Genomic DNA, 16,037 nt, shown 5'->3' with positions numbered 1-16,037 from the left:
CAACAACCACTGTTTCCTTCCACATACAGTATGAAAAGGGACACTTCTGCTGCCTGAACTGAAATCATGCTGTCTGGAGATCAGGTCGGTGTGTCAGGTCATCATTTCACTGCGCCTCCAGTGACGTGCGTTTCAGCAACACGGTGAATATTGTTTGTTGGTCGCTGATCCGCTTTCGTCTTACTCTTGTGTGTTCAACTTGTGTCGCACTTTTATTCATCAAACACCAGAAAACCATAAAGGAGTATAACTGCCTTCAGGGCCCTCATGCAATATGTGGAGTCTTTCCTTCAGCTCACAGTTCATTCTGGAAGAGTCAAAAGAAGTGCATAGCTCATTTCTGCAATGCTTTTGATAAACTACCATACATTAAGATGTCACCGTGTTATCACAGTATGTATTCCTTTTGCTTAGAAATAGGGAACAAGTGCACAGATATGACTACTTTCACTAGGCCAGTCTATTGAAAACAAGCATTGTTTCCTTTTGCCCTGCAGATCAATTGTTCAGAGAACTTCATGAAGCATTGTATACAGGCTTTGGTATTTTCTGCAAGACAGTGCATACATTTTTTGTATTGCAAGCCTGAAACTGCCAGTTCAGCAGAGGTGAAAAAAGACGAGTTCATTTGCAATCACGATTTAATGATACATTCATCACTGGAGGCCATTGGCCTAAGTGCAGGGCAGAAACTTTTACTTTACTACAGCGAGCAGATTTCTAATGGTCATAGACAGCCACTGGGAACTTCAGCTCCATTAACACCGAAAGCTCAATGTGAGGAAAAATGACTTTCAGGACTATCCATGGGGTCAGCGCCAGTGAGCTAGAAAGTATTATTTACTCTGGTCCTTCCTGAGGCCAGAACACTTGGCAGCCAGAAGGAGCGCAGCTGATTCCAAACCGACACGAGCGCACTGGGCTTGTACGAATGAAAGAACTCACTTCTGAACAAGTACTCCAGGATCACAGAGCAGGATGATCTTGTTTTTGTGGCTGAAAAGTGTGGTAGAATCAGGACTTGAGCTGCTGACTAGCGGCAGAGCTCAGAGGTGTAAGGTACAGTATATGGTTTGGTGAACTGGAGGATGAGAAACTGACTTTTGAATATTTAATGTGATACTGTATGTACCTGTTATTACAAGCTGGGGTGCAAGGCAGTGTGGAGCAGTGACTGAGGCTTTGGACCCCAACTACAAGAATGTGGGTCCCAGTCCCTGAGTTAGGTACCTCATCCTGACTGCTTCAGTCCACCCAGCTGCACAAGCTGGGACCAGCATTACCGAGGGGGGCTCTGTGATAGACTGGCACCCCAAGAAAAGGTGAGTCACCACTACGTTGTCTGTTTAATGCTACAGAGTGCCAGGAAAACACTAGCCCAAGGAGCCTCTAGGTTTAATTATGATCTTTGCATAGCAAACATAAGTGCTGGGGCCTGGTAGCAAAATGCATCTCTTTTGAACACAATCAAGCCTGAGTGATGATTCTTCAGAAAGGGACAGAGTAGTGGCTTCAGTACTGCCTCCAGAACACGTCTGTCTTTTTTGCAAAATCGCAACAAAAAAAGGGAGTTTAGGGCAAGCCCGAGGTCTAGCAGAGCAGAGCAGAGCTGAAGTTTCTTCACATCACGTGGCACTGCTCCCGACACGAGCCACAGGCACAGACTCCGATTTTTCTGCAGTTTCAGCCATGTGTCCCACATTGTTGTGGACGAGGACAATCTCTCTGTGTTTATTTTCAAGAATAAAATGTATAGGTATCTTGAAGTGAGAAAATCTTAAAGTTTAATTAGCAGGGTAAAAATAGCTACTCGGCTAATGACGTATCACTCTCTGAGGAATATGAACGTGCCAGATTTCTTAAGATGCTGGAGATGATAACTAGGCTACAGCCAGAAAATACGGTCAGAGAGCCCAATTCCTCCATCAGCTCTTCTGCTGAGAGGCAGGACCATGGATGTTCTTTGGACTGACTGAGATCTAATGTAAAACCTCCCTCTCTTTCAGATCGGACTCCCCTTCAGCAGTGTTTGATTGAGTCCCTCATACCGTATTGCAAGAGGATTTGTGTCATGAAACGATATTGCAGGGTATAATGCAAATATTGATAGTCCAGCTCCACGTGAATCTGACAGGCTGAGGCTAAGGTGTGGAGGGGACGTGCAGGTACACTGCAGGTACTGTCACACATGCAGGTGCATGTGTATGTGCACCAGGCACATAACTAGAATTTGCTTTTAAGTAATAAAAACAAGTTTCAAGTAAAGGTGTGTTTGTTGAACAAACATTTAATAACTTCTGTTTCAGTGGAGCGTAAATCTGTGTGAGTTTAGAATTTTCTGATCGATACTTTTTAACCAGTATGAATGTGAACAGGGATGTTGCACCAGGTATGGTATTTGTATTAAAAAAGAAAAAGGAAAAAGAAACCTCACGTTATGCGAATATTGTGCTGACCTGTACCGAATCATACACTGATCAATGAAGGGCTTTACGGGTGGTGCTTCAGTCTTATATGGTCGGACTATTAAACTGATGCCTCTCAAAGATTCCAATGGTTTTCCCCACTCAATCAACGTGCACCCTCACTCTGTACCATGGCTGTACAGCCTCAGGATACCCCACACTCCGATCGAAGACTCTCAACACACCCAGCAGAACATAAGTAAACTCAGTGCTCAATACGAAGAGTGGAGGCAGGTCTATTCACCCTTTATGCCTGGGACATGACTTTGCAGTAGATCTGCTGTTGATGTATTTTTCCTTGTCAGACACAAAGGTAATACATCCCAGTTTAATGAGAGAGGTCAGAAAATTAAGGACAAAGATGAATGAAAACAACCTACATAACGTCACTTACTGTACATGTACAATGAGAAGTAAGAATCCGCCTGTAATTTCAAGTCCGCAAGAGGACAAGAAAAATTTTTTATTATCATTATAGACCAGTCTCTATTCCAAAATTAATACAGCCAAAAAGAACTTTATAATGAGTTTTGTATAATTAATATTCAGCTGTTCTCACTGTACATGCTACTTCAAAAAGACTGTTCAGGCTAACCTAATGTAAACGGCCAAATGCAATGAAAGGTAAGAAATATGCCCTGCTCACATTTGACTTTAAATAGCTGAAATGTGAGGCATGTCAATCTTCTGACTTACAGTAGCTTGTGCTTTTGCTCAAGTGTAATGTGGTGAAAACAAAATGTCACAATCAATACACTATACAATGGTGTATACTGTACATCACAGAAGAAAGGCCCAGTAAATTACCTTTGTAAAATCAAGAGCTTCAGGACAGAAAATCGCACCTTAAAACCTTTAGAGAAAAGACAAGGTTTAAAAACGGTGACAGTTGCTTTGCCTCTGGTGGATGTGCGAACAAGTTCTCCGCGCGAGAGACCCCATCGACCACGGAGAGGAGTCTGGTCTTCGGCCAAGTCAGGAGGCCTGAATCAGCACCTCACCGATCAACAGCTGGGCTGCAGGCATGCGGTAAATCCTGGGCACAACCTGGAGGACCCTTCAGTGCCTAATACGTGAGGCAGCGGGAGACCATGTGATTTATACTGGACAAGAGCTAAAGGCTAAGGCAGAATACTGTTAGTGAAAGAGTCACAGAAGTCTGAACATAGTGAAAATTATTATAGTGCCTTAGAGCACTGGCTGTCAATGCTGGTTCTCTAATGGCCCTCATTCTACTTGATTCTGTTCCAGCTGGGGCTGTAATTACTGGTGTTAATTGGTGCCTGTAAATGACCCGCTTGCTGTTGTGCTTTTCTATTGCAGTCAGTACTTGGTTTTAAATAATGACAGTTTAAGTGAATTACTGTATTTCCAACAACTTTACCACATACTGTACCACTTTACCACATATACTGTAACTGTATAAACGTCTCCTCAGATTGCAAATTAAGAATTTTCTTCCTTATTTCTGGCTAAATAGCTCTTAATTGGTGACCAGTGATGAAGAACAGACACAGGTGGGAATTGTGCAAAATCAGACACTCCCACACTGTGCCAGGAGTCTGCCTTCTGCTTACACCCAATAGGTGATATTTCAGTTTGCACAGCTGCAAGAGAGGCAGTCCTGAAACCCACTCTTTAGAACAGGGTTCATACAAATAACAAATATCATTCCGTTTTTTAAGATAACAGATTTAAAGAATGGCTCTAACAGAAAACTGAAATAAACTATCCTGTGCTAAAGAACTTGGCTGGAGCAGAAACCACAAGCCACAGGGGTTACTCCGGATGTAGCACCACTGTACTGGGGCATTAGTCAAGCCAGGGCCTGACGGCAGAGAAGCAGGGCACAACAAGCACATCAGATACTTTCACCAGTTAGCACTGGTGTTTAAGGGATACCAGTAGAGGCAGCAGTACTCAGGATTGCGAATTCAAAAGATACCCCAAAAGGTAAAATATTAAAGTTATCTAATCTTGACAAAAGCATGGGTGACAGAGGTGTGTTGAGGGCCTGGACCAACTACGATGCCCCTGTGTCCCTAGAGTAGCAGATTTCCCCCCAGTTGTAAACAAGCACTAAGGTGTATAAATGAGAAAACCAAGGCTTAACTTTTTGTTTTTGATTAAAAAAACAACATTATTTTTGTAGAAATAGAAAGCAGGGAAAACACTCAGCTTAAACTTTCAAGACAAAAATGAACAAAAGGTCGCTGGCACAAACGTGAAGCATTTTCCTGACATGGAGATCACTAAAATCTTCTTCACAGGGGCCAAAATCACGGATTTAAAGTCCCATATTCCCCCGGTGGGTACTTCTAACCTATCTCACACGGCGTGATTACAGGTCCTCAGCGACGCTATTATATATTAAACGGACCCATCCCACAGAACAAAATATATATTTTTTACATTTATCGCTTCTGTATAAACACACCTGAAATCAACCAAACTTGACCTAACATAAATGACCCGGGTCACACAACCCCCCCGCTTCTCGTTATGGTTCGGTCAGCAGCCTCACTGGTACTAGTCAACTCGGAACATGCGCGCAATGGAAGCAATAGCAGGGACGCTTCACGGTGAAGTACGTCTGATCACTCCGCAAAGGTAAGAACACAAACTTTACTGGTATTTGAAAATGTCAGGTCGACAGGGTAAGTGGGATTACCATAGGTTTTGCTGTACCAACACTGTCCTAAATTTAGTGGAGTTACGGGGACGAGCTCATCAGTTTATTATGCATCATTATTTCCGCACCAGATGTGTTTAAGCAAGCCGTGATACGCAGTGGAAGAAGGATACTCTTGTGACAAGCTGTAGATGGCATCGCAGGGTCAAAGGTAACATCAAGAGTTGAACGCCGAAGTTTGTGGCGTTAATGTTGCGAGACCAAGACAAAACCTTAGTCTTTCCTAAAAAAAGTTCTGTTGCATTCATTTCTTAATCTCAGAGTGATATTTGCATATCATGCCTGCTCTCCTGACTGAACACGCAGTGCAATGTGCTTTGTGATGTGTGATCATGGCCGTTATATACTGGTCTTTCATCGTACTTGGGTGTGGAAGCAGTCTTACATGTTGGGCATTGATACGATTGCGACTCAGCTGTATGAGCCCGGATTTAATTGCACATCGGTGCGTCCTGCAGCAGAATGTCAACATTAAATCCCACCACAGCTGCTCATTCAGTTACACAGTACTTTGTGAGGCAGATCTCAAGCAAGCAGGCCAATTGCTGAAATCCAGCAAGTAAAACAAAATAATATTCATTTACCCCATCTCTAGAAGCAAATAAATCAAATCCTTAACCAAAAGTGTGATTAAAATGAAGAATCTATGGAATAACTCTCGATCAGTTTTGACTTGGTCTGTAAATACAAAATCTGTAAGCTAAAATTTGTAAGTGAAGGCTTCAGTGTTTTTACCACACCATAGTGCAAAGTGTCACATATCAATAAAGATTGAATCTATTCAGCTTTGCAGGAAGAGCTATCCAGCTCAGGAAGTAGGGAAAGAGACCGTTCTGCTCTCTAGAGCAAGTCGCAGGTTGAGGATCACTTTATAAAGATATAGCTAAAGTAGAAAACCCTCTTTAGAAAATTAAGATCTAGACCTACAGTGTGTGCACACACTGTAGTAGACCTATACATAAAATTCATAATTCCTTCCATGAACACAGTGCTTTTCATCCAAAAAGATCTCAAAGCATTTTACTCACAAAGTCGTTCTTCTGTCTGCCATAGAATAGCAGCCCAAGTGAACAGCAGATTGGAGGAGAATGAAAACTGCTTCAGCAGTTTAGTTTACTTTACAGAGGCCAGAAACCCCACAGTAGAATAGGTTTCAGTCTTAATTCGGGTTTCTGTTTCTCTAGATTCTAAATCCCATACATTAACGAAAAAAAATCTTTACAAGGACATCCAAATCCTTTTCAACAAATCCTGTCTTGGATATTTCAGTTCCATCCTGTATAATAGTTCTTGTTTAAAGTTTGTGAAGAATTTTACTTCTCTGATAGACTGATAAAATGAAAAGTGTGTTCTTCTTAATAACGTAATGATTAATGCCATAAGAATGATTAAGACATTAATGAACTGGAACTGAACAAACCTTGATCATACATCACCAGAAAAGTGATCTACATTGCTGCAAGTAAAGTTTTGTGAAATTTCTTCAGACTTACAGCAAAGTATAATCAATTAGACAGAGAAGGCAAGCTGTCCAATTAAAAAGACAGCTCGCAGCTCACATTATTTACATAATATTATTAATAACGTAATATGATATACATTAAGTCTATTTGACTTAATAGACAGAGAATTAAGCTGCCATTTGGCTTTAAAACCAATGTGTCTTCTGGGTTTAATTTCCTGGGTGACGGGACACGGAGTTTCTCAGTGTGAGTTAGAGATGTGCCCCATCAGCACCTCAGCAGGGCTCAATTTCTGGACAAACGCCAAGGAGTAGGTGGAGTGAAATATTTTTATTGCGGTGGCGACAATCGGGAAGAAACTGGCTGACCACGACAGGCCAAGGGGCTGACCTGGATAGCAAAGATGAGTGTTTTTGAACTCATGATGGGGGGGAAGAAAACGTTGTCTTTGCACCAGCTTGTCGTACTGGTGAGCGATTAGGAGTTAAAGACACTGACCTCCTCCTCCGCTGCAGTGCGAAGACACAGGCTTTTCCTCATTTCAGGTACTTGAATAGCCTCCCTTTTCATACCCACTCTGAATATCAGTGCCTAGAGGCCCATTTCCTTTGTGCACAGACGGACGCCTTGCAGCTTGAGGAGATGCAGTGGCAGGACCCTGGCGGAGAGCTGAAATCTGATGTGAAACTTGGCCTCAGCTGCCAGATGAAAGACATGTGTGAGTCATGGCTGCAGCGCTGGCTGGTCTTTCTTCTCTGGTCCAATCAGCCTACTGTAGATGAAGGGCAGGCTGTGGGGCCTGGGGTCCCTGTTAGACCCCAGCCCAGTGTGTGCTTTACAGGGGTGAAACGGGTTTTCATGGCAAGAAAGCGGCGCGTGTGTGACTTCGTGACTGTGCTGTGGTTCTGCTGTGCCGTAGACACGAGCAGTTTCCCCACTCATCTCCCTGACCACTTGTGAGAGCCGCACCTGACAGAATTCAATGGTATTTGAATGACTTCTGTGTGTTTGATAAGTGTTTTCCACAATATTGTACAGACAGTCACATCAGGAATGTGAACGGTAAATATTCATACGTACAGAAATTGTAGCTGCTATAAATAAAACCCTGGGCTGAAGGACAACGATGTCAAAAAGGGTTTTTTTCGTCCCACAGAGCGAGCGAAGGTGGAGCGATTGCATGGTCACCTTGAAATGGCATGTTTATGATCCACAGCACACGTGAAGATGGAGCCCTGGTGATGATCTGGTCTCCAGCTCCCACAGCGGTTTAAGGCGAGGTTTTTGAAAAATGTTCCAGAAGTGCCTTAGCTAGGGTTAGGGTTAGTGTTTAAACAACACTAAGACATTTTGTAATGTATTTTACTGTGCTTTAGGATGCCTTTGAAGTGCAGGAAAAGTGTTTTGTTGTTTCCTCAACAAAGAAAATTTCCCCTGTTTTGCAGTTGTTGTTAAGCCGCGTGCTTCTCAATCAAAAATGGTCAAAAATCAAAAGTTTGAAAACACACTTATTTTTTTTTTAATTTAAAACCAGAAAAATGATGTGTTTAGCTCAATTGTAGTGACAATTGTAACCCTAACCAGTACATGGCCCAAAACATGCTTATTTTATACATATTAAATATGCCAGGATGCCTTGCAGTTGTTTTGTGAGCAGAGCTGAGTGTCTCACTTTGAATTTCCTCCTCCATCGTCGCTCCTCTGATTCTGCCTGGTCTGGGCTCTGTCTCTGGTGCCGGCCCGTCTCGGTCCCCTGCCTCCCTGTCAGAGCTTTTTCAGGACAGGAGGACGATGGAGAAACACGCAGGCCGGCAGCATCCAGGACAGCAACCTGGGTTCATACGTGCCCTTGTTTTTGTCCTGGTTAGTTACTCAGGAGAATGTTGGGAATCATACCCTTGTCTGAGTGTTAACTATTTAATTTACTCAAATCAGAGGATTTGCTAGTTGCGTCCAGAAAATACATTTTATATCCACCTGTAATCTGGGCTTTTTTCTTTTGAGTTTCTAACAATAACTTCTGTTTCATCAGTATTGCATTACAATGGCCAATTTGAAACAGTAGGTCTGCATCTTCACAAGAATACTATCAGCAGGAAAGTAGACCGTTTGTTTAATTTAAACAGCAGTTTTCAAGGTCATTAAGTGCCTGTGCTGGTCCTTTTAACTTCTAGTTTCAGGTGGGTGCTTTTATTTTCAGCCTCATTGTGGTTTTACTATTAATTAATAAAGACTAAAAGAAACTGAGCAAGCCTCAGTCCTCATACCATGCCTCCCACGATCGATGTCTCACAATCCATGTTCCCATATTTCTAGCTAGAATCTGCCCTGTCAGAACATTATTTATGGCCACAGTTAATAACGGTGGAGGGGAGCCCTGTTTAAATTTCCCAAGCTAGGCTTCATTTGCTGTGCACGTCAGTGGGATGGTGTATATAGTTATGTTACACAGAGTAATAAATTTACTTCAGAATCCAACTCGCTTGTCCTCCTCATCAGTGATATTGGATTGCAAAAGCAATTTTCAGCCTCCCTATCCAGGAAGCTTGAAGGATTTGAACTGTGACATTCCTGAAAGCTGAGGAATTAATAGGACAATTAAGGATTGGAGGCTATTGAGAAAGTGAGAAGGTTCAGCAGGAGAAGCAGCATGATTCATAGCAGGAGAGATTAATGTAATGAGGAGCTGTTTTGCCAAGAGGCGTTCAGAATCCTTCACAGTGAACTGAAACATGTCTCTGGCTTCAGTTACATTCAGAACTGACCATTTGCCGATGTTGCATCTTTGCTGTTTCAGAATCCTCCATCCGTTTCTCTTGGTTGAAACGCAGGGGGAAGTATTGCTTTTGCTGCAGTGTAGCTAATGACTGTTCAGTGGTTTTGCCTCAGTTGTTTCGCAAGCACATGATGTTAATCCTGGTCAATTACAGGTTATCATATCGGAGATTAAAGCCTACATCTGCCTCTGTTATCATGATAAGTAGTGTAACACATGATTTCTGAATCATTTTGCTAGAAAATTTGAATACTTTGAATTTTTAACGTTCTCACACAGATGCTCTTTTTGTCTTTGGCTTCTGTTTTCCACACAATGATGCATTTAAGGCAAAAGCACTTCAGCTAAAGTTAACATTATTGCATTAATTTCATTAGACTATAGGCCTCTAAGCATTCAGGCATCTCTGCTGTGAACAGTATGAGCATGCACAATCTATTAGAAACCCAGCAAAGCATATACACTGCTAGAGGTACAATCTGCTTAATAATGAGCTGCAAAGGCACAACCTTGTGTTCAACAACAGATGAAGAACCCAGTGTTCTTGACCCAGTTTTGTCTGCAAGCAGGACTTCATATAATACAGCACTTCACAGACTCAGAGTATGTACTGCCTTCAGTTTTGAAAGCAGAAGCTAGGCATAAGAGAGGGTCTGTGTGAGATATATCTTATAAAACCCCCTTTTGTGTTGATACCAGCAGAGAAAGCATTTTTTTTTAATCCAGAGTCTTGAGCCCAGGGTTTCTCAAATTTTTATTTTTACTGAACTGCTCCCATTAAACGTTAACTGAATAAATTTAAAAGTACCCCCCCCCCCCACCGGGGAAAAAACCCTCCAGGTTTCGGTAAAGGCCCTGAGTTTAATCAGGTGACTGAGAAATCCCATTCCTTTGCTGTCTACAGACACAGACCGAGCAGGGATCCTGTATACAAAGACACCACTGAAATATGGTCTCTTTTTGATGTACCAATGTACTTATTTGCAATTATCTCAATATGCAATCTGTGTCTGTTGTATAATGTTTTGAAATTCCTCCTTACCTGAATTTGAATTGTATGTGTGACACACTGGACCACTCACTGTCTCCAGGTTTTGGAGTAAAAGCTTTTAATTTCTCTCACACCTTTTCTGGCTCACAAAAAACACAGAATTAGAAGATGATTTTTCTTCAGCCCTTAAAGACGGATTAACAAAATTCCGAAGGGTGTGAAGTTGAAGCAAGCCCCTGTGTGCGGTAGCTTTGCCTGACGGTCTTCGCACAGATGAAAACTGCAAAAGGAGCAGCTGCTGTCGCAGAAGAAAACACTGTCGAGGTATCATGGGCCACCCCAGACATCCGGGTGTGTCCAGGGTGTGCGGGGATATGATTAAAATCACACACAAAGAATTGTGAAGCTCTCCTCAAGTAAGGTATTTTAAATGACTACACAGCACCATCTGTTGGCAAGTTTTCTTTAACCACTGTCTTTGGGTGAGAGACGGAGAGGAAACAGTTTCTAGTACGTGTATAAGCTTTGGCCACCTCCACCTCACTCATCAAGTTTCCTCTACTGGCCCAGTTACACAGATACTGCTGGACAGAGCTCTGGTGAGGATCTGTTTGTTACTTGCTAGCAGTAATCATTTAAGTCTTCAGATGCAATGAAGCTCTTAAATATAGAGCATGATGACTGAGCTACATATGCAAACACTACACAAATTCACAGATGTGACATGAATTAACACAATGATTAAGTTTCTCTTACCATCCAGATTATTTCTATATCCATTTAGGACTTAAATTGAATTGTAATCACGGTTCTCCTTATTGTAGGAGAGAGAAACCTTTGGGTAAGAGAATTAGCACTGAAAGCAAAAGGAAGGGGAACTACCAGCACACGTGACCAGCTCTGTAGCATTAGTTCTGACTGGGGGGGGAAACTTGATTCAAGTGTTCAAAATCCTCCCAGGTATCAAAACCAACCTGGTGGACCCTTCCAGAATGACCAGTGAAACAAGCCAGAAACATCGAAGAAGTGCATTTCAGACTAAGAACAGGAGGCACTTTACACAAAGGGTTGTTGTGGGAGGAACTACCCAGCCACGTTATTGAAGGTGATACCCTGGTCTCTTCCAATTAATGGTTGGATTGGATCCTCAGATCAATTAGCTACTGACATCAAGGTCTGCTCTATGGGCTGAATGGTCTCTCTCTTGTAATTTTTCTTATGTTTTGTTTATAATACGTGTTACTACACAGGTGACCATCTACATTAATTTTGCACTAGTAAAATTCCAGCCGCCCCCCCGAACACGGGATAGTTATAGTCTCGGCTGCCCATCAGTGACGCTGCTGGAGGTAAAAAGATCCACAGAGGCTCATTTTCCTAATTCAAAAAAGATGTGTGTAAACATGACTAAAGACTTTATTTACCAAATCAATTTCCCTGTAATATCCACAAATAAAAGTGATTTCTTTTTATATAATAATAATAATAATAACTCTGCACATTGTATTGTTTCAGTGTGTGACAAAATTCTCAGTCAGATTTTCAGCCATTTTTCAGTTCAGTCCCCATGCATCCATAGGAAATTGTTTTTAAAAAATGTAATCTGTGGAGATTGGACAGTCGGACAAGTCGTTCTTCTCTGGTTTGTGTTTGTAGTTCCTTTCTGTCGGTACTATTTTTTCAAGAACAACGGACAGACGTCTGATCCACAGTTAGCTCTGACAGAGAACACTAAAGTGACAACGTCCCGTAGACGGTTGAACACTTCCTCCTCTCCTTTTTTTTTGAGGTTTTTGCATTTTTTTTGTATAATAATCATAATTTTCTCAATATTATTCTTCTCTCATTTTAAATAAATTATTTTGGCAATCTTCATCCTGTATCATTTAAAATGAATGATTAGTCAAGTAAAAAATAAGGTGGAAAGAAAGATAAAGGTACCCATTTTCTCCGTGTCCTTTTGGGATTGGAAACATTATGTACAACTGCTCTGTTTCTCTTTGTGTTTGATCGTTTGTGTGTGTCTGTGTCCGTCGTCGGTAGAGCTCTTGTGCAGTCTGGTCCACGCTCTTTGTTATACCAAGGTGTAGGATTTTGCGTAAGGGTTGTTGCTTTGTTTCAGGTGTCCTCTTGAGTCCAGCAGCGATTCCTGGGAGCTGCTCATTTTGGCGGCCTGTCCCAGGTCCGCCCCGTCCCGCTGGGGTAGCGTGGAGGCCGTCCCCGGCTGCCACTGCTGCACGGTGGGCTCCGTGGGCGTGGGCTCCAGGATGGCGGGGCGCTTCAGCGTGCGGCTCTTCTGCGGCTCCAGACAGGCCGGCCCCAGTCCCAGGTCCCTGCCGGCGCCGGCGACGCCGCGGTTCAAGAGAAAGTCCATTCGCAGGTACGGGGGGAGGTGCATCAGGTCGCCTCCTGGAGATGAGACGGAAAGGGTGTCAGTGAACCCAGGACAGAGGACTGGCAGGAGAGGGCTGCATTTCTGACACGCTGGCTTGGGTCGACTGTCCTTCTCTTTACGGCTCTTAATCTTAACTGCATTACTGCACAAAATGTCTCTAACATTAGGTATCCATCCATTTTCTAACTGCTTTATACAATTCAGTGTCATGGGGGAGCCGGAGCCTATCCCAGCAAGCAACAGGCACAAGGCAGGGTAAACCCTGGACAGGACTCCAGTCCATTGTAGGACACACGCAGACAGGCTCGCAACAGGCACAGTTCTCCCAGACGCCAGTTAATCTACCAGTTTACCTTTTGACTGTGGGAGGAAACCCACACAAATGCAGTAAGAACATGTGACCTCCAAGCAGGTATCACCCCGGGTGTGGACTTAGACCCAGGGCCCCAGCGCTGTGAGGTGGCAATGATAGCCACCGTGCCACCGAATATTTAGATGTTAGAACATAAAATGTTACTTATAAATAAATTAAATATGTAAATTTTTTTTTTTTGCTCGATTTTACTCAATGTGCCAGGAGGCATGATGCAGTGAAAAACTTTGCTGCCAAGACTAGGGGGGAACGTTTTTTTTAGATAATGCAGCAGCATATTTATGGTGGGGTGCTGCAGGTGAAGACCGTGCTCCTGCCTGCACCTGGAGCAGCTTGCAGGATGTTCACACTTGACAGGCCTGCACTCTGGCCATAGTGAAGTGTGTCACAGTATCACGGCTGCCTGCTTCCGCAGCAGAGAGAAAAGATTCCAACAGAAGAGAAGATTCTCTGAGTGCTCAGGTGAACCCACAGCAGTGTAATGGGCTGAACTAACTGGTGACGAGCTCCCAATCCCTCCCTCAAGTCTGAATTGTGATCAGATGTGTACTGGTATGCTTTTTCTACTTAAATGGAGCATTTTGCTTTTCTATAATACAGTGTGTGTTGGAGTGAAATATATTACTATATATTGTTTGCGTTTATTTCGGTTTACCTGACTGCCTCCCTCTCGTACAATGTTTAATGAGCAAGAAGAAATCCTGGTCCACTGGGCAGCACTGGTGCAGAACTTTAACTCCATGTATTGTCTGTCATTGGTAGCTTTTCTCAGAGGCAAGAGCACCAATAAAGGTCTGAGTTCAAGCATGGAGTCACTAAACTACCCTACTGCTCTGTAATACAAGCTCAGTGTGCTGTCGGAGTTCTAGTCTGCTCAATTGAACTGTCCTAGACGGGGATTTACTGGCCTTTCGGTAAGAGGGACCAGCTATCCCTTTTCTCCTAGTGACGTAATCCTGGGGGGGGGTTCTTTGAGGGTCTTCATTTAATTGAGGTTGGACAGCAGTTTCAAATTATAAGGGTAAGCTTTTAAAAAAATCTGCATTTTTAATTGGCTTTGTTAAGCCAATCCGCCTGATGGATGGTGCTGGGCTGAAATTGAATTTCTCCAGGGTGAATGCGTTATGCTATAGATCTCGGCCTTCATGCATTCATGAATTAAATTTCATCAGTTTCTAGTTGTACACCAACTACAAGGCAACCAAATTACGAGAGATTATGATTTCTACAGATATTTAAAGAGTCCTTTAAAGTGGGTAATGGCAATGGGCAGCCCTTGCTCTATATATATATATAGACACTGGGGCCGTGAACTAGGATGTACAGGTTCCCTCTCCGAGGAGCCTGGGACGGCTGTGGCTCAGCGTGGCGCCCTGGCTCGCTCACACTCAGCCGTTACTCACTTCGGGGGGAGGGACACCTATCATGAACCTCGCACAAGACACAACTCCGCAGCCACGAACTGGCAGTGCTCAGAACTGGCAAAGATGGTGCTGCTGAGAAAGAAGACCCTGACTATGAGACTACAAAGGTGCACTAATAAAAATTTAATGAGGTTTTAGTAATAAGATCTAAAAGCAATGTTTTTCTTTCTTAAGTAGTCTAGCCCTTGTGACTATGATTAAAAGCTTAAGTACAGTAAGCAGAGCTCATGGATGGGATGAATTCTTAATTAAAGACAAAAATGTGTTTCCATTTTCTGTAATGGAAAAAAAAAATAATGTTCTATTAGGCAATAAGTTGAACTTCACATGCAACGCTTTCCAGTGCACGGGGCCTGTGTTTCAGGCAAACAGAAAACCAGTAGATATCTGGAGGTGATTGGGCAGCCTTCAGTAATAATGGACTATTTGATTAACACATACAAAAACCATAGGGTTTTACTTGATATGTACATTACAGAATATGATGTTTCTATTATGTGGAACATTCTCTCCTTTTCCACAGGTTATCACCTGAAAACATTTAGTTTGAGTTTTGTCATTGCTGGGAGTAAAGTATGGCACTCAGCAGTTTTTAAAAGCAGACCTTACTGAGGGTGCGCTTTGACTGGCAAGTTTTTCAAAACCCACGTTCGGGTCTGCAAGACAGAGCTGAGAGTTCACCTTTCTGGTCAGCGTCCAGCTCGAGTGGCTCACGGTATGACACGGATAACGTTACAACATTTCTGGGACGGTAGCCCAGTGGTTCTTGAAATCGATGTGAGCTAACCAGGCTCTCAAATCTGGAAAAAGCCTGAATTAAAAATGAAGGATGAATAATGCAGTTTCTCTTCATCTGAATCCATACCCTAGCCCCTCCCTCCAACGTTCCCTGCATTACCCCAGGGCGAAGTGAGACAGCTGTCAGTCCCCATCTGAGGTTACATGCAGGGAACCGTCTCTATCAGGAGATATCAGAGGCAAATTACCCTTTTAGCCTTGAAGAGGAAACAGCCCTCTATTACATCAATAGATACAAGAGAAATTGCTCACTTTCTCTCTGTCTTTCATGCTCCAGTATAAGTACTGTATTAAATGCTGAATATGCTTTAACAAACTATGGTTTGCTTAGTCTTTCTCATTACATTATTCTTATAATAGACTGTAGTAGTGTTTTTCAGGAGCTGTTATATGACTGTTACACATTGTTTAACATAGAAATAAAAGGTCTGTGCATTAAGAGCTTGTGATGCTAGAAAATCATCATTTTCTCTTTCTCAATAGAGTTTCTGATGTTTATAGAACCCACTCTGAATAGGCAAATAGAATCAGCAGAAGCCACATCTATGGTCCTGTCCCATCCTCTTTAAAAGACGACAGCAGGTAGCCTGGACCTCTGGGGCTTTAGTTAGTCATCACTGTGGTCAGGCTGACATTACAGAGGATCTGTTTCATGAACAT

At 42.8% G+C, this 16,037-nt stretch overlaps 1 protein-coding gene across 1 annotated transcript in view; it reads right to left on the bottom strand.

Annotated features, from left to right (window-relative positions):
* Positions 1-10,500: 10,500 nt before the first annotated feature.
* Positions 10,501-16,037, bottom strand: part of dscamb (DS cell adhesion molecule b) — a 166,411-nt gene continuing 160,874 nt past the window's right edge. Inside the window, exon 33 of the mRNA XM_088921142.1 lies at positions 10,501-12,796. Coding sequence (XP_088777268.1) covers positions 12,462-12,796 — 335 coding nt within the window. The 3' untranslated portion in view covers positions 10,501-12,461. The remainder of the gene's footprint in view (positions 12,797-16,037) is intronic.

This window comes from Atractosteus spatula, chromosome 7 (assembly GCF_055471065.1).
Source record: "Atractosteus spatula isolate fAtrSpa1 chromosome 7, fAtrSpa1.hap1, whole genome shotgun sequence".
Taxonomy (NCBI): Eukaryota; Metazoa; Chordata; class Actinopteri; order Semionotiformes; family Lepisosteidae; genus Atractosteus; species Atractosteus spatula.
This window is presented reverse-complemented; position numbering and strand designations above follow the sequence as displayed.